Raw genomic sequence first — 19,549 nt, 5'->3', positions numbered from 1 at the left:
ATGTTTTAAATGCATAAAACACAATATAGAGGAACTCTATAAACAAATGTGTGACATTGTAATATATGAACTTCTTTATTAATGCATTCAATAAGAAGATTTAGTGGTGATTCTAATTACTACCATAATTCCTAAGTAGGATGAATGTATATTTTGAGATATTTTAGATATCTGCAATATTCATACTGCAATTAAAAATATCTGAGATTCCTCTCAGTGATGGTCCTATATACTGCTGTTACTACTGTGGTTTGTGATCTAAATTCACAATCAAAAGACATGATAAATTTCAGGTGGTAGTTCGTGGAAATGTGCTTTGAAAAAATTCCAATTTCACGGACCTGTATAGACTAAGAAATCCTCCCATGAGAAAACAGTTTCTAAAGACGATTTTCAGACTACTCTAAGCCACTGTCTTAAGCTGTTTTTGGTAGCAGCAGCCTCTTATAAATAGAAATACAGACAGTAACACGTGACTCTAGCTAAATGAAGTTAAGCTGCTTCTCAGATAAAATGAAACATTTACCTTTTTTTGATACGGTGAAAAATGATCATTGCAGCTTTTATATATGACTTATTAAATTGGACTGATATTCATTTATGTTTAGTATTTACGTGTTTACTGAATATCAGCTGGAATCATGTCTTTATCTAAGCTCTTTTGCATTATTTAAGCAAGTTATTTTCTTGGAACCTCAATTTCTGCCTTTATAAAATGAGTGTTCCAATACCTACCTGTATTAGTCAGATCTTGCTGTGTAACAAAACACCCCAAACTCAGTGGCATAATACAATTAACATTTATTTCTTGCTAATGAGACTTTGGATCAGCTGATCTGGACTGAGCTTGGCTCCAAGCTGTGGGTTGGGTACAGCTCTGCTGCACACGCCTCCCATCCTTTTTTCACCAGTAGCTACCTGAGGAATTTTCTCCTCGTGGCAAAAGGCTGAAGCATAGCAGGGCAAGCTCAACCATGAAAGAATACTTCCAGTCTGCTTATGTCACATCTGCTAACACCCCATTGGTCAGAGCAAGTCAGATGACCAGGTCCAAATTCAAGGATCAAGGAAGTATTGATACATTTTGTCAACTATGAGGTCATGGCAAGGGTGAGAATGTATTACACTGCTACAGGAGAGTGAAGAATTGAGACCAAAAATTCAATCTATTATGTTACCTTGTATGAGTTTGAGAGAATTAACTAAGGTGACATTGTGTAAATTACCTGCTCCAGTTACTCCTCATAAATGAGGAGTATCTATTTTCTTATTACAATCTACATAGCGCTTCAGGTAATCAAAGCATACTGAAAAACGCTCCTGCTAAACTAAACAAACATATTTTGGTAAGGCGAGTAAGACCAAACATTCAAACGGCTATAACAAAGAGAAAAGAAAATTACAAAAAATAATTCTCACTTGGTCCAAGAAGGGAGAAACTGAAACTGTAGCTAATTATTCTTTACCGAGACTTCACATTAAAATAATGTGAGATTTTTAAAAAAATAACAATGCCTGGGCTTCACTGTAGGTATTCTGATTTAGCCTAGGGCAGGCTTCATGCATTGGTATTTTTTAAGCTCCTGTAGGACCAGTACATTCAGGGATTTTTTTAAAAATAAATTTATTTATTTTACTTATTTCTAGCTGCATTGGGTCTTCATTGCTGTGCACAGGCTTTCTCTAGTTGCGGCGAGCGGGGGCTACTCTTCGTTGCGGTGCGTGGGCTTCTCCTTGCGGTGGCTTCTCTTGTTGCGGAGCACGGGCTCCAGGCACGCAGGCTCAGTAGTTGTGGCGCACGGGCTTAGTTGCTCTGCGGCATGTGGGATCTTCCCAGACCAGGGCTTGAACCCGTGTCCCCTGCAATGGCAGACAGATTCTTAACCACTGCGCCACCAGGGAAGCCGAGGAATTTTTTTAAAAAGGCCATTGAGAATCTGCCTGCTGATGCAGGGGGCACGGGTTCGAGCCCCGGTCCGGGAAGATCCCACATGCCGCGGAGCAACTAGACCCGTGAGCCACAACTACTGAGCCTGCGCGTCTGGAGCCTGTGCTCCGCAACAAGAGAGGCCGCGATAGTGACGGGCCCGCGCACCGCGATGAAGAGTGGCCCCCGCTTGCCACAACTAGAGAAAGCCCTCGCACAGAAATGAAGACCCAACACAGCAAAAATAAATAAATTAATTAATAAACTCCTACCCCCAACATCTTCTTAAAAAAAAAAAGAGCATGTGGAAAGGAACAAAAAGACTGATAGGTTGGATTTGATTAAAGTTAAGGACTTGTTCATCAAAGGTAGTATTTTTGAAAGCAATGAGTCAAGCCACACATGAGAAAATATTTGTGCTATATATATATCTCACAAAGAACTCATATTCTTAGCCTAAAATCAATACAAAAAAGATTGGCAACCTAACAGAAAAATCAGCAAAAGACTTGGACTGGTACTTCATAAAAGGGGATATTCAGATGTTCAGTAAATATATCAACCTGTGCTAATAGTAATTGGAGTAATTTAAATTATGAATAAGAAATTATATTACCAGTTCCTCCCATGAGAAGGATTAAATTTGGAAAGACAGAAAACAGCAAGTGTCAGCAAGAGTGTGGAGCAACTGGAACTATCATACATTGCTGGTGGGAGTATAAATTTGTATAAACCACTTTGGGAAATTGTTAAGGAATATCTACTGAAGCTAAAAATATCTCTATGCTACAACCCCGCAGTTTCATTTCTAGGTTTATATGCAACAGATATGTATACACGTGTTCATCAAAAGACACGTACAGGTATATTCATAGCAGCCTTATTCATCATAACAGCAAAAAAAAAAAAAAATCCTTGAAAACAACCTAAGTGTCCATCAAAAGTAAGATGGATACATATATTTTGGTATATTACTCAGTGGAACCCTATACAGCAATGAAAATGGATGAATCTGAAAAAACAGGTAAGTGAAGGTAGCTGAGCAAACACAAAAATACATACTTCATGGTTCAATTAATATAACGTTCAAAACCAAGGAAAACGATTCTATGATGTTAGTATTCTATATGCCTTTGCCGATGAGAGGTGGGTAGTAATTTGGGTAGGATATACATAGGTTTCTGGTAATTTTTTTTCCTTTCTCCCTTTACCTGTACAGTGATTACGCAGATAGATTTTCTTTGTGATAATTCACTGAGGTTTACATTAAGGATTTATGAACCTTTCTTAATATCTGTTGCACTTCAATAGTAATTTATTTTTTAAAAAGCAATGACAATTTGTTAGGCCAGCAGGAAGCAATTAAGGCATCCTTTGGGCATTTTGTGACCTTAATTTGGTGCACATTAGGATCCCCTTGGGCTGGGATTGGGTAGGGGTTCCTAAAAATGCTGATGCCTGAATTCAACTACCTTTTTTTTTAAAAATGAATCTCAAAGACATTCTTCATTCTAAGTGAAGCAAGCCATACTCCAATTTTATACACTATATGATTCCATTTGTATGTCATTCTGGAATGGACAAAAATATAAGAACTTACTAAAATCAAGACCAGGTGATAATGAAGATAAGATAGATGAATGAAACAGAATAGAGAGGCCAGAAAAAAAAACCACATATGGCCAAGGTCACAAATATTTTCTTCTAAAAGTTTTCTAATTTTACATTTTACATTTATGTCTATAATCCATTTTGTTAAATTTTGTACAAGGTGTGAGGTGTTGGTCAAGATTCATGTTTTTGTTGTATATTGATGTCCCTTTGTTCTGGCACCATTGCTAAAAACTCTAACCTTTTTCTATTTAATTGCCTTTGCATCTCTGTCAACTACCTTTGATGGTACTGCAGTTGCTCTGAGATGCAGCCCGGGTATCTGGCCTTTTTTTTTTTTAAAGCTCCCCTGGAGATTTGAAAGCACAACCCTATAAGCCTTCCCAGTAGAGTCCCACTGCATGCAGGGGGTAAGGACTGGCTTTTCTGTTTCTTGAATAAAACATTTTATGCTGCTCCCTGCAATCTTTAAAGAGCTAAGCCACTCTCAGGGTGTGGATACTAGGAAAGATCCCGAGCATTCTGAAACATCAGACCTTTAGGATGTGGCAGCTCATTGAAGGCTAAGTAATAAAGAATAAAAAGAAATCTCAGATAATAACTGCCTAGAAGTTACCGAGTGCTAAGCATTTTGCATACATCATTTTTTAGTCTTCATAACAATCTGTAGGGTAGGTGAAATTGTCCCCATTTTACAGATGGAAATTGAGGCTTCAAGAGGGAAGTAGCTGGCGCAAGGTCACACTGCTTGTTAGGTGATGGTGCCAGCATTTGAACTCGGGAATCACTCTGCTATCCTCTCTCTGAGGTCTTAATCCTAGGTATGAAACGAAGATAGTGGTGCCATTTAGAGAATCAGGTCTGGCAAGACAAGGAGCTCCTTTCAGGGGAGCTTGGTTGGCAAAGGCTGAATTTATGTGGTGAGCTGGGTCTCGGGTGGTTATGTCTTAGCAGGGAATTAGAAACATGTACTGGGGATGGAGATTTGGATTTTTTATTTTTTAAAATAAATTTATTTATTTATGGCTGCATTGGGTCTTTGTTGCAGTGCATGGGCTTCTCATCGTGGTGGCTTCTCTTGTTGCAGAACGTGGGCCCTAGGTGCGCGGGCTTCAGTAGTTGTGGCACACAGGATTAGTTGCTCCGCAGCATGTGGGATCTTCCCAGACCAGGGCTCGAACCCGTGTCCCCTGCATTGGCAGGCGGATTCTTAACCACTGCGCCACCAGGGAAGTCCCGAGATTTAAATTTGAAAGCCATGTATAATATATGAGAGAAAAAGAAAAGGATTTGAGGGCAAATCCTGGAGGAAATGCCTGCATTAGGAGATGTAAGGATGAAAAGGACAGAGTTAGTGAAAGAGACAGAAAAAAAGGCAGTCAGAGGTCGGAGATAATTCCAGGTAGAACTCTGTTTTAGAAGCCAGGGCAGAGGTTTCACGAGGTCAGGATGAACATGTGGCAAATTTAGAGGTGGAAGGAGGTGGGGGACAGAGCAGTGCAAACTGGTTTCCGGAAGTCACAGGTGGTCTTTAAAAGCAGTATCAGCAGGGTTGTGTTGGTAGAAAATGAGAGAAGGGGTGAAAGTAGAGACGATGGGGATAGACTATTTTCAAAAAAATAAAAAAAAGGAGGGGGCAGCAAAGGGAAGAAGCACATGGATGGATGCTTGGCAGAGGGTCAGGTCTGAGGGATGGGGAGACTTTGAAAGCAAAAAGAAAGTGTATATCGAGAGAGCAGGGGACGCATGTGAGAAGGTGGAGGAAGGAATGTCACGGGTGTGGCGGGAGCTGGGGGGGCCCGGGTGCAGTCATGGGCTATTGGACTGCACTCATATATTTCTTCTTCAGAGAAAGGAGCAATGGGAGAAAAGAAGACTGGAGGAATGCAGAGAGATTTTAGGTGTGGGGAGAAAGGGAATGTAGGAGGTTCTCACATCAGATGGCTTTGACCTTGGTAGAGTAGGAAGGAAGTGATGTATTCTGATGAACGTGAGTACCATAGGTGTTCATGATTTTCTTTTCTACTGAGTGTAGAGAAGGAAGTGATAACTGTGGGAAGGACAAAGGATAAAGCCTCAGCTTCTTGTAGTCAGTTGGTTCAGCCTGGGTAGGCATATGATTTGGGGCTGGGACAGAAAGTTGCCAGGTACTAAGCACTGTGTCACCCATGGGTGCCCTGATATTATACAACCCCAAGGACCCATCAGAAAGAGCTTCTGAATATAGGCTGAGACTAGGGGACAGACAAGTGATGATAGAACAATTAAAGATAAGCTATTCATTTTTTTAACTGAGAACCCACTGTAGACTGGACCCTCTCTGAAGTAATGGGTTAGAATTTACCTTATAATAGTATATGATTCAGCCTTGTCAATAATTCAAACAAAATGCCACAGTTCATTTAAAGTCATACTTGTACCTATAAATACAGTCCGCAGTTTGCAAAGGGAAACTTAATTTAAAGGAACTTCGTTGTAATGTGAATATGTAATGAGTGGTGAACACTTTTGTACTGTGAATAATTCCTTTTTTACATTTTCATTTACCTGGATTTATGTATAAGCACCTAAATGATGATTTAGAAATGGCAGTGGTGACTGCGGTTAACAGAACACAATAAAGAATTCCTTTAAAGGACAGTCTTCTTTCAGCTCAGGATCTGTCGCACAGAGAAAAATGCAGTTAACATTTTGCTGTGAATTTCTTGTGTACTCTAGCAGTGTGTGGGGAAGAGATTGGACAAATATAGAACATTGAGAGCGGGGAAAAAAAGGATTTGAGAACAGATCTTTGAGGGGATGCCTCTAATAAAATAATAATGACAATAATAAAACAGCAGATGCCACACTGTGAAGTCCATGGGCAGTGCTTGTGAAGGGAATAAATGCTATAACTCAAATTCTTCTCGAGTCAGAGGGTCAGAACCCCTTTGCAGACCCACCTAAAAAGGCTCTGCGTTTGAGATCCTGTAGACTCAGGTGTATGTCCAGGTGTACATCAAAATGCATGAGCTTGCCAGTCAGAGGGTAGAAGTCCAAAGGACAGCATGACTAGGGGGCTGACTTGTACATGCCCACAGAAGTAGAAGAATGTATGTTAGGAATGATGGTGAGTGAAGTAATTTATTGGAATGATTTTAGGCAAATTTAAACTCTTCTGGGAAGAAAACGTATAATATATTACCAAGATGTTAATTAAACTATCCATGCTCTTAATTGACATGCCCTAAGGAAAAGAATTTTGTACCTGATTTCTTCCTGTTAGGGATAGATGATATGTTCCAAGATCAGGGGGCGTCTCTGGAGCCTCTCCTGGAGCTCTTTGATGTTTGGCTTGGGTTGGGCTCGTGATCCATCTCCTGGAGAGCACATTTTCCCGGAGGATGAAGAATCCCAGGGCCTTTCAGACACTTTCTTGCTTCTTCAGCCCTAGCGTGCTAGAGTGAGAAGGTAATTGCTCCTCAGCCTCGGGACTTTCTGCCTCTCTGTCTGTGGAGGTTCACCTAATGCTTTGGCCTGTATTAGTCCAGGGCTATTGGAGTGCGCTCATATATACCTGTACGTATATAAGAAATCCCGAACTTAGCGGCTTAATGTAACAGACATGTATTGGTTCCCAGTGTCTATGGGTCAGGAATCTAGACACAGTTTAGCTGGGTCAGGGACGCTTATGAATCTGCAGTTATAAGAGTGTGGACCAGAGCTTCAGGCATCTTGAGGCTTGACTAAGGATGGACCCCAGTCCAAATTCTCTTACATGGCTGTTGGCAAGATTCAGTTCCTTCTGGGTTTTTTTTTTTTTTTTTTTTTAAACACACGCTAGAAACTGCCCTTTTTCTTTTTTTTTTTAAATTTATTTTATTTATTTATTTATTTTTGGCTGTGTTGGGTCTTCGGTGCTGTGCGTGGGCTTTCTCTAGTTGCGGCGAGCGGGGGCTACTCTTTGTTGTGGTGCGCGGGCTTCTCATTGCAGTGTCTTCTCTCATTGTGGAGCACGGGCTCTAGGTGTGTGGGCTTCAGTAGTTGCGGCACGTGGGCTTCAGTAGTTGCGGCACGCGGGCTCAGTAGTTGTGGCTCACGGGCTCTAGAGCACAGGCTCAGTAGTTGTGGCACACGAGCTTAGTTGCTCCACGGCATGTGGGATCTTCCTGGACCAGGGATCGAACCCGTGTCCCCTGCATTGGCAGGTGGATTCTCAACCACTGCGCCACCGGGGAAGCCCCCTTCTGGGTTTTTTGACTAAAAGCTTCAATTCCTGGCTGGCTGTTGCCTGGAGACTGCCCTAAGTTCCTTGTCATGGTCCTCATCAAAACAATGAGCCAATAAGTGAGAGGACAAGAGAGAGTGAGAGCAAGTTGAAAGTCAGTCTTGAGTGTGTACACCTAAGAGTCACATGGCTAGGTCATAGGTATGTGTGTTATCAACTCTAATAGATACTGTCGAACTGTTATCCTGAGTGGTTGTATTATTTTACACTCCCGCCAGCAGTATGATGGTTCCTTTTTTTGTTTCTTTTTTTACATCATTGTCAACACCTTAGCGTGCTGTCAGGTTTTGAGCCAGGTTAACTTTTTTTTTTAAGTTGTTGGGTTTTTATTTTTATTTTATTTTTTAATTGAAGTATAGTTGATTTACAGCATTGTGTTAATTTCTGCTATACAGCAAAGTGATTCAGTTACACATATATATACATTCTTTTATATGTTCTTTTCCATTATGGTTTATCACAGGATATTGAATATAGTTCCCTGTGCTCTACAGTAGAACCTTGTTGTTTATCCATCCTATATATAATAGTTTGCATCTATTAGTCCCAAACTCCCAATCCATCCCTTCCTCAGTCCCCTCCCCCTTGGCAGCCACAAGTCTGTAATAGTTCTCTGAGTCTGTTTCTGTTTCATAGATAAGTCCATTTATATCATATTTTATATTCCATATATAAGTGGTATCATATGGTGTTTCTTTCTCTGTCTGACTTACTTTGCTTAGTATGCTAATCTCTGGGTCCATCCATGTTGCTGCAAATGGCATTATTTCATTCTTTTTTATGAGCCAGATTAACTATTTTTGTAAATTTTTAAATTGATGTATAATTGATTTATAATGTTGTGTTTGTTAATTTCTGCTGTACAGCAAAGTGATTCAGTTATATATATATATTAATATATATATACATTCTTTTTTTAATATTCTTTTCCATTATGGTTTATCATAGGTGAGCCAGGTCAACTTTTAAAAGAATTGTCTTGTACTGAATTCATGACTGAAACCCAACCCTACAGAACTGTTGCTTTGCATCCCTTACTCTGCCCATTTCCCCTCCTCCAGGGGTGGCTTGTGAACCTCGTCACGGCAGATCGTGTGTCCCCGCTCCATGAAGCCTGTCTCGGAGGTCATCCCTCCTGTGCAAACATTTTATTAAAGCATGGAGCTCAGGTAAGTGCAGCTCAAATCACACCTTAGGCACCATGACTGAAAAATGACGATTTCTATCCCTTCTGAATACTTCCCAGCGTTTTTGATTAGCCTGATTTGAAATATGAAGGTTTTTCTTTTTCAAAAGTATTATGTCTATCAAGCTTATTTACTTTAGTGGTAGATGAAATACTGCATTTTTAGCTAGAAAGTCATGGTCTGACTATCATTTTCTTTGACTGTCACTATTAATAAATAGCTGTTAGATTTCTGCCTTCATTTCTGTGGCTGGAAGGTAGTGACATATTGTAGAAAACACATAACATTTGTCTCCATGAGACCTGAATAATGGTTCCAGACCATCTCTACCATTTACTAACATTGGAAACTTGGACAGGTTACTTAGCCTGTAAGCTTTAGAGTCTATATATGAGAAAAAAAAACAAACAGGGAAAATACCAAAAAAAATTATGTAGCATATTTTGTGGTATTGTGAGGATTGAGAGGGATAAGGTATGTGATTATTATTTGGAGAATGGGAATCGGGATGACATAATGAGATTCTAGAGAAGGAAGATACGAAATCATTGCATTTGAAAGCAGGGACCAGTACATCTTCCATTAACTTAAGTACCCTCTTGGTCAGGAGTGATGGGAAAATCTGATCAGGAAATTCTGTATGGGTTTCTCATCTTTTCTCAACCAGTCTGTACTGAGCATTTATTATGTGCCTAACTCTAGATAAAGATTTTCAGGAACTTCTAAGCTAAATGAGGAGACGACCAGATAAACAGGTAAATGGCGGCATGTAACACTAACTGCTTCAAAAGATGAACCCTGAAATCTCAGTAGCCTCATACAATAAAAGTTTATTTCTTGTTCAACTCAGAATCCAGTGTGGGTGTTCCCAGTTGGGTGGCTATTTTCCAAGGGTGATTCAAGGACGCAGGCTCCTTTCATCCTGTTGCTCCCATGTGTGCTCCATTCCAGATGGCTAGAAGGGGAAAAGACACGGAGGATTGTGAATGGAAGCTTTTTAAGGGCCAGTCTTGGCAGTGACATATGTCACTTTTGCTCATATCCCATTGGCCAGAATTCAGGCCGTGTCTAACTGCCAGGGAGGTGGGCGAGTGTAGTATGCCTCTGCGCCCAAGAGAGAGGAAATGAGTTTGTTTAACGCATCGTATCTCAGCCACAGCAGGCAATTACAATACGCTGTTTTTATCTGTTAGTTTCTTCTGTGTAACAAACCACCCTGACTTAATGACTTAAGACAGGAGCCATTTATCTCACAGTTCCTTGTGTTGTCTGGACAGCTCGTCTGGTCTGGCTGCTTCAGCTAACCTCAGCTGGGCTTACTGAGGCATTTCAGGTTAGCTGATAGATGGGCTGGGGCAGGCTACTTCATGATGACCTTCGCTGGGATGGCTGGGAGGTCTGGGGAGACGGAAGAGCTCTACGTGGTCTCTCATCCTCTAGCAGGCGACCCGGGCCTGTTCACGTGGTAGCAGGGATTCCAAGAGCAGCAAAATAGGGCAAGCTCTCTGCTTGCATCACACTTGTTAACTGTCCCATTGACCAAAGCAATTCATGTGGGCAAGCCCAGATTCAAGGATTGAAAAGATATAGTCTCCGTCTTGGGATGGGAGGAGTTACTAAGCCACTCTGCAAAGGGATATGCATCCTGGGCAGAGAATCTGTGGCCATATTTTGCAAACCACTACAATGTAATAAGTATTAATAGTAAGGGGATTGTTGGGAACACGTAGAAGTGTTCCTAACCCATTTATTTCTGATGGAGAGGGGGAGTCAAAAGATGCTTCCTACAGGAAATGATGTTACAGTTGAAACCTAAAGGACCTGTTGGAGTTAGTCAGTTCAACGGGGGGTTGGGGGAAATGATGGACTTCCCACCCCCTGGGAACAACAAACGCAAAGGCCTAGAAGTGAAAGTGGGGGCTTCAAATCGTTCCTTCAAATCATTCCTTAGAGACCTCCCTGGTGGTGCAGTGGTTAAGAATCCGCCTGCCAATGCAGGGGACACGGGTTCGAGCCCTGGTCCGGGAAGATCGCACATGCCGCGGAGCAACTAAGCCCATGTGCACGACTACTGAGCCTGCACTCTAGAGCCTGTGAGCTGCAACTACTGAGCCCGCGCGCCTATAGCCCGTGCTCCGCAACTAGAGAAGCCACCGCAATGAGAAGCCTGTGCACCGCAACGAAGAGTAGGCCCCGCTCGCCACAACTAGAGAAAGCCCGCGTGCAGCAACGAAGACCCAACACAGCCAAAAATATATAAAATAAATAAATTTTTTAAAAACTGAAAAAAATAATTCCTTATAGCAGCAGAGTAGAGCAGGTGAGAGGGGTCAGAACACAAACAAACTCGCCGACCAGGCCAAGAAAATGGGCTTTGCCCTGAGAGCAGCCGAGGGCCATAGATGAGTGCATCAAGAGGTTTATATTTTGGTTAAGAAAACTTACCCCAAACTTGGAAGCAGGCCCAGGACTAAGCAGAGGCGAGAAAGGAGCCTGGGGTGCAAACTCTAAACTCTGCTCACTCGAAGGGTTGTTCAGCACTTTTGTAACCCTGGGAGTGAGTGTCTCCTTAAACTTTGCACCCTGGACATCTTTCACGCATCACTAGTTCTGGCCTTGCGTGGAAATAGGGCATGAGAATGACGTCCCTGTCTTCACAGTATCGTCGTTTAACAGGTTCACCAAAGAATTCCTTGATAGAGGAAAATGCATCTGCATTTGGCTTTGCTCTTTGCCATTCAATTATAGCCCAAACACTGTGAAGTTAGATGTTAGCTTGTAAGTTTCGGTCTGATTTTCAGTGTTAGAAAAGATAGCCCCAACGATTATAGTTTTATGGCCCTATAGGATATTAACCAGTTTTGTATCTATTAGCAAATTTATTTCAGCATTGCATTGACTGACTATATAAATTCTCCTTTTAGTCATCCTTGCCATTTTACTGGTTCCCTCATTAATGAATGAGCGGAATAAACTCTTTGGCTTGTGTTCACTCTGTATTTGGATGAAAGTGATGTTTTTTAATTTATTTATTAATTTATTTTTGGCTGTGTTGGGTCTTCGTTGCTGTGCATGGGCTTTCTCTAGTTGTGGCGAGCGGGGGGGCTACTCTTTGTTGCGGTGCGTGGGCTTCTCATTGTGGTGGCTTCTGTTGTTGCGGAGCATGGGCTCTAGGCGCGCGGACTTCAGTAGTTGTGCCATGCGGGCTCAGTAGTTGTGGCTTGCGGGCTCTAGAGTGCAGGCTCAGTAGCCGTGGCGCATGGGCTTAGTTGCTCCGCAGCATGTGAGATCTTCCCGGACCAGGGATCGAACCCGTGTCCCCTGCATCGGCAGGTGGACCCCCAACCACTGTGTCACCAGGGAAGTCCCGAAAGTGATATTTTTAAATCAAAAAAAATAATACATTAACAAATTTAAAAGGTTACTCTAACTTCTGTGGGGAAATTGGATTGGTGTGGGATGGGTCTAGGATGGCATGTTTAAAATAAGGTGATTAGTGGGAATTTCCTGGCCGTCCAGTGGTTAGGACTGCGCACTCCCGCTGCGGGGGGCACGGGTTCAATCCCTGGTCTGGGAACGTTCTTGGTGCATTACATTCTATACCTCATCCGGTTTTTCACAACAACTTCGGGGAATCTGTTATTTTTTGTCCCCATTTTGTAGCTGTGGAATTTAAGGCTCAGACAAGTGAAATAATAGCTTGAAAATGGTGGAGCTTAGGTCTGAATCCAGGATACCCCACTGCCCGCCTTCATGCTGGAGCTTTTCTTTCTAGGTGAATGGTATCACTACAGACTGGCATACTCCCTTGTTTAATGCTTGTGTCAGCGGCAGCCTGGACTGTGTGAATTTGCTTCTGCAGCATGGAGCCAGTCCCCACCCTGAGAGTGATCTGGCGTCCCCCATGCATGAAGCTGCTAAGAGAGGTAAATCTGCTGAGAATTTAAGTTTTCCACCCCCTCCTTCAAGGGACATCTTATTGTTGAAGGGAAGAGGGAAAAGGAGGTACATGGAGCAGTTGTTCTCAATGTGTGGATCCTGGGACCAGAAGCGTCAGCCTGACCTGGCACGCAAATGCAGATTCTTGGGCCCCATTCCAGACCCAGTGAATCAGTAACTTTGGGGGTGGGGCCCAGCCATCTGTGCTTTGTTTAACAAGCCCTCCAGGTGATTTCTGATGCACCGTAGGTTTGAGAAGAGCCCTTTTAGAACATTTGGAATACTGCTCACTGCTGTGTTTCCGGAACAGGGCCTGGCATATAGTAGACTATCCATCAGAATGTGTGGAATGTGTTGTTGAACCCATGACCCCATAAAGTCAAGCTATTTTATAAAACAAATTATAGTCTTCTGTTTTAAGGCCTTAAAGAATATTGTCTCAGGGCCACCTAAGTTTGCTAAGTGAGACAAACTTTCAATTTTTGGAAATATAAGATGTTATATACAGTTTGGGGTAAGTCTCCCCATCCCCATGTTTGTTGAGGTATAATTGACAAATAAGATTGTATATATTTAAGGTGTACAGTGTGATAACTTGCTATACGTATACATTGTGAAAGGATAACCGTAATCAAGTTAATTAACACATCCATTGCCTCATATAGTTACCTTTTTTTTGTGGTGAGAACATTTAAGATCTATTCCCGTAGCAAATTTAAAGTACAGTATATATATTATTATTTTTATTTTTATTTTTTTTAGTGTACGCGGGCCTCTCACTGTTGTGGCCTCTCCCGTTGTGGAGCACAGGCTCCGGACGCGCAGGCTCAGTGGCCATGGCTCACGGGCCCAGCCGCTCTGTGGCATGTGGGATCTTCCCGGACCGGGGCACGAACCCGTGTCCCCTGCATCAGCAGGCGGACTCTCAACCACTGCGCCACCAGGGAAGCCCAGTATATATATATATATATATATATTTTTTTTTCCAGTATATATATTATTAACTGTAGTCACCATGCTGTACATTAGATCCCCAGAACTTATTCATCTGGGATAATTCTTTTCGTAAAGTCACAGTTTTCCTGCTATTCTTAACTCTGAGACAAAAAATAAAATTGTAAGTTTTGCTTTTCTCTGATATTTCTCCTCCTCCTTGACATCATGATGACCGTACCTTGCCCCGAGGGCTATTTCCGCAGTGGCTTCACAAAATAGCTTCCCCTCATCTTTACAGCAGCCCCATTTGACTGGATCCACCCGTTCTATAATTATCTCCCAAAGCACTGGCATTTCTTCACGAGGAGACATGTTATCATTTTCACTGGACACATAGAGCTAAAATGGTGTAACAAGATAAATGCAAAGGAGCAATGTTTCAAGTATGATGTCCCAGACCAAGGAAGAGTGATTCTGCTTTCACCAAACCTAGTTGGCCACACTGGGCCTCACTCACGCTGGATTTGGCACCTTCTTCTAAGCCTCGCCTGTGCCCACCGTGGCCTGTTTGTCCCAGGGCCTGCCCTTGGTGAGGTTGTAACTTTCCTTCCCTGTTCCACGGTCCGCTCTGTGCCCTTGCTTCTCCAGGTCCTCCTTTAGTCCCTGTTGTTCCATATCTCTCCTCAGCGCTCACTTTGATTTCGGTAATCAGACTGATTACAGAGCCACCGACAATTGAAAAATGTGGCTGGCTGCTCGTTGCTTACCATGGCTGGTAAACTCAAGTGGAGTTCCACCCAGAGCTACAGATGCCATCTTATAGTCAACCCATTAACTGGTGACAGTGTTGAAGGTCATTCCCTATTCTAAATAGAGGGAATAGCTTTTGGTCGCTGGAGAAGTTGTTGGAGAATTTAAACCCACAAAACATGGGCGAGGTGGTGTTTCCCTAGCTACGAGAATTTGTGCTGTAACTGTTTTCTCCCACTTTGGGCTGCAGGCCACGTGGAGTGCATTGAGTCTCTTGTGGCTCATGGGGGCGACGTTGACCGTAACATCAGCCACCTGGGCACACCGTTATATTTGGCTTGTGAAAATCTGCAGGTGGCCTGTGCCAAGAAGCTTCTGGAATCAGGTAAAACCAAAAGCAAAACATAACAAGGAAAGTAAATGAAAAGTAAATTAAAGGTATCTGAAAGCTCTTTCTGTTGTAGCAGAGGAAAGAGCGCGGGCAATGGAGTCGCACAGGATCAGAGTTCATATTGACTGTGTTTCCGTGGGGAATTAGTTTAAACTGTTTCAACTTTAGTTCTCTCACTTGTACTGAGAATCGTGATAATAATGATAATGATGATGACATCTCCCAGGATGGTCCTCAGTGATTATTAGTTTCTCCTCCCTCCCTCTGACCATTGATATTATTAGGCCCTGAGTAACTTGCACAGCTGCTGGATTAGGGCTGAATCTTCAGATTTGGGGCCGCCTTCACCAGTTCTCTTTGATTTGGAAATAGAACTTGCCCCATTTTTACTCCATTGTGAATATTATATTTTCGAAAAGTCGTAGGTCGCATCACTCTTTCTCACCTTCCTGCTGTTATCCAGCCCCTTCTTCAACACTTGGGATACCACTTCATCACCTCTTTAATTATTTGAGTCCTGGTTATTCTTTAAAAACCCAGGAATCTTACAGTTCCCATTGCCTTCTACTCACTTGGCAGCCATTACCATGAATTAGGAGATGGGTTCTCTCTCTCCTTCTCTCCCTCTCTTTCTTCTATTACCCTAGGTGGATTTTAAGCTCCTAGTCAGGAAAGGGCCATGTTTGGCACCCCTCACAAAGCCAAGACCAATACAAGAACAATTCAGTTAACATTTGTTGACTGGACATAGATTCCCATTTTACTAGAGGGACAGCAGCCCAGGCAAAGTCATATGTCCCCACACATCACAGCGGGAGCCAGCATCTGGACTGGGGTAGGGATTTTCTGAGAGTGTAAGGATGGAACTGGGTGGGGGTGGTCCTCGAATTCTACCTTATCCCCGAAGAGGAGGGCTTTGCCCCCTTCTCCGTGATCTTGGGATTGGCCACCCCAATCTAGACAATGCTGCCATAATTGATTGCCCTTCACAGTCCAAATCACATGGTCCCAAGTCTCTGGTTTAAACCTCACGGCAGTTGCTCGGCGTGTAAATGTGGATAATTGCCATAGGTGAGATTTCACCATCTAGCCTCACTTCCGGCCTGTACTGGCTAATATTTGGGCTCCGTTAATAATGAATGTGCAGCTTTCATGCCACCAGGATTCTTCTTGCATGTGTCACACCTGTGTGGAGTGCTCAAAGGCAAGCTTTTCAACCTCATACGTCACAGAGCTCCCGTGGTACATTCAGTCACATTGTCAAGTGGCATTTTCCCCATATTATTAAATGGAATCAAGTCGTCTCCTGTTTTCTCAGGAGAACTACTGTGCCTGCTATGGACGCCCTTTTGTTAGGGAATTTTGAGGTGCAGTGCTTTGAGAAGGGGGCGCTTGCACTCTGCTGACTCTGACTCTGTTGTTCTCGTGACTGTTTAGGAGCGAGCGTGAACCAAGGCCGGGGGCTGGATTCCCCTCTGCACGCGGTGGCCAGGGCGTCCAGTGGGGAGCTGGCCTGCCTGCTCATGGACTTTGGAGCAGACACCCAGGCCAGGGATGCTGAAGGCCACCGTCCCTTGGAGCTGGTGCCTCCAGAGAGCCCCCTGAGCCAGCTCTTCTTGCAGAGAGAAGGTGCTTCTCCTTTGCCTGAATCTAAGCCCTAATCCATAGACTCCTGTGGGCTCTAGCAGGAGGCAGGTACTTACCGAGTTCTGACTTCGGGTCTTATGAAAAAGATTGTTCTCTGCCTTCACGAAACGTGGGGAGCTGAGATAGTTTAGTATTCGGCAAGGTACAGTGCTGGTTATATAATAAATAACCATCCTGCTCTTTGGCATGTTGGAGACAGGCTGTTTGGATGATCTAATGTTCATATGTGGGATAGGCCAGCTTTCAAAGAATTAAGATATTGTTTTAAAATGTTAAAGTTACCTAAGACATGCTGTGTTTAAAAAAAAATTTATTGGGGTATAGTTGGTTTACAATGTTGTGTTAGTTTCAGGTGTACGACATGCTTTATTTTTTTTTAAATTTATTTTATTGAAGTATAGCTGATTTTATAATGTTACGTTTATTTCTGCTATACAGCAAAGTGATTCACTTATACATATACATTCTTTTTCGTATTCTTTTCCGTTATGGTTTATCACAGGATACTGAATATAGTTCCCTGTGCTCTACAGTAGGACCTTGTTTATCCATTCTATATATACTAGTTTGCATCTGCTAACCCCAAACTCCCAATCCATCCCTCCCCCACCCCCCTCCCCCTTGGCAACCACAAAGCTGTTCTCTATGCCTGTGAGTCTGTTTCTGTTTTGTAGATAAGTTCACTTGTGTCATATTTTAGATTCCACATATAAGTGATATAATAGGGTATTTGTAAGCCATGCTTTAGAGAGATGCAGCAGAAGGGTCTTTGGGGTTGTACAATGCCCCAGGATGTCTTACTGCAGTACAGATGGGCTGAACTACTGGGCATTTGGCTTCTGGGATGGTGGGTAAGAATGCAACTCATTGAGTATTACACGGTATTGCTTTCATGATGCACAGCAATCGGGAGACATTTACTATCGGCTTGGCCAAAAAGTTCGTTCGGGTTTTCCGTGACATCTTATGGAAAAATCCGGACGAACTTTTTGGCCAATCCAATATAATAAGTTAATCAACACTGAGTCCACACTCCTCTATAAATAAAAACTGACACTCCTGACCCAAACCACTAAACACTGGGGTTGAGCACTGTGCAAGGGGATAGGGGCACTTCCCTGGGCTGCGAGGTCACGGGTGGGCTGGGGTGGGGAGCAGAGACCCCTCAGATTGCATTCTTGATTGTCCCTAGAGGTGGAGAGCAGCCAGCTCAGGACCTGCTTTTTTTTTTACCGGAGTGTGGACTTTGTTGAGTCTTAGGGGTTGTGGGAGTTTGAAGCAGGCTTCCCTACCAGAAGGATTCTTTTTTATTTTTTATTTAATTTAATTTATTTATTTTTGGCTGCATTGGGTCTTCGTTGCTGAGCACGGGCTTTCTGTAGTTGCGGCGAGCGGGGGCTCCTCTTCGTTGCGGTGCGCAGGCTTCTCATTGCGGTGGCTTCTCTTGTTGTGGAGCACGGGCTTAGGTGTGTGGCTCAGTAGTTGTGGTGCACGGGCTTAGTTAGTTACTCTGTGGCATGTGGGATCTTCCCAGACCAGGGCTCAAACCCGTATCCCCTGCACTGGCAGACGGATTCTTAACCACTGCACCACCAGGGAAGTCCCAGAAGGATTCTGATGTCACGTAATCTGGTTATTTTCTCCCCACATGCTGAGAATTAGGGCTCTGGGCAGAATTGTAAAGTGGCCCCTGAATCCTTCTTCCTGCTACACCCACTGCCCCAGCGTACTTGTGGCCATAGCCCGCCTTGGGGCCTCCCAAACAAGGCCTGTGCTCCCCGAGCCGAGGCACAAGGAACAGTCCAATAGAAACCCCTTTATGAGAAGCAGTGGGGTCACCCCCGGGCAACTCTGCCCGTACTTTGACAATTTCTTGTTTTCAAAAAATTGTATCTCTATAGACGGGGCTGATTTCTCCAGCAGGCACAGATGGCACAATGCGTGGGGTCCACCATGTTTTTAGGGGCCCGCAGAAATGTTTTAATTTCTTTTAAAATCAGAAGGAAAAACAATGAATAAAACTCAACCTGGGTTATATTCATCTTTATACTGGCACTTGTCCCTGACATTGTATCTAGCACATGTGATTAGTAACTTCCTTCAAAGTGCTTTAGTGAGAGGAGATTGAGTTCAGTTGCCCCACACTATGCCTTTTGCAGCTCGTTAATAAATGCTTTGAGCACAGTGGGAAATCCTTCATTAATATATGCCTTGAGCACACTGAACATATCTGGAAGGTGCCCTAAATTTCAACAGGGACCTTGTGAATGTGCTCTGAGGACCTGATTGAAAATATTTCCTTTCTTTCTTTCCTTGTGTATATGTCTGTTTCTATCTCTCCTTGTTTTCCATCACCCGAGAAGTATGCAACCCAGTTTATCCTGTAGCTTGTGGTGATGCTATAGGAAATTGAAGCCAAATCCGGCCTCTGTACCCTGACACTGAATTAAATCTCGGAGACAGAGTTTTGGGTGAAGTAGAAAAGAATAGCTTTATTACTTTGCCAGGCAAAGGGGGCCACGGCGGGCTAATGCCCTCAAAACTGTGTCCCGACCTGGAGGGGGTAGTGAGGAGTTTTATAGTAATGGTTCAAGGAGGGTGTGATCAGCTCGTGGACGTTCTTCTGATTGGTTGGTGGTGAAGTTGGAACCGTCTGGTTCCAGCTGGTCTGGGGCCTACGTGCTTGTGGGCAGCATGCAGTTAACTTCTCCCACCTGGCGGGGGTTTCAGTATCTGCTGAACAGCTCAAAGATATTGTTATATGTGTCCCTTGAGGGGAACCAGGACCCTGCCCCAAGGCTGCACTGTTGTTTCTCTTGACTGCTCCTCCCTTGTCTCTGCATCCCCTCCATTCCCTAATTAGCATCGGTTTGAACCTGCTTCTTGGAACTCAG

At 43.3% G+C, this 19,549-nt stretch overlaps 1 protein-coding gene across 6 annotated transcripts in view; it reads left to right on the top strand.

Annotated features, from left to right (window-relative positions):
- Positions 1–19,549, top strand: part of ASB9 (ankyrin repeat and SOCS box containing 9) — a 285,544-nt gene that overhangs the window by 8,721 nt on the left and 257,274 nt on the right. For 4 of the 6 annotated variants that reach the window (XM_029240453.1, XM_029240454.1, XM_029240450.1 and 1 more), the window contains exons 3-6: positions 8,867–8,974; positions 12,768–12,918; positions 14,868–15,002; positions 16,446–16,637. In XM_029240453.1, the coding sequence (XP_029096286.1) occupies positions 8,867–8,974; positions 12,768–12,918; positions 14,868–15,002; positions 16,446–16,637 (586 nt within the window). Of the gene's footprint in view, positions 1–8,866; positions 8,975–12,767; positions 12,919–14,867; positions 15,003–16,445; positions 16,704–19,549 lie in introns of all 6 variants that reach the window. The other 2 variants (XM_029240452.1, XM_029240451.1) reach the window with 1 other exon arrangement.

Source organism: Monodon monoceros, unplaced genomic scaffold, assembly GCF_005190385.1.
Source record: "Monodon monoceros isolate NGI ecotype Baffin Bay Population unplaced genomic scaffold, NGI_Narwhal_1 Super_Scaffold_22, whole genome shotgun sequence".
Lineage (NCBI taxonomy): Eukaryota > Metazoa > Chordata > Mammalia > Artiodactyla > Monodontidae > Monodon > Monodon monoceros.
The sequence above is the reverse complement of the archived record's forward strand: the minus strand, read 5'-3'. Positions and strand labels throughout refer to the sequence as shown.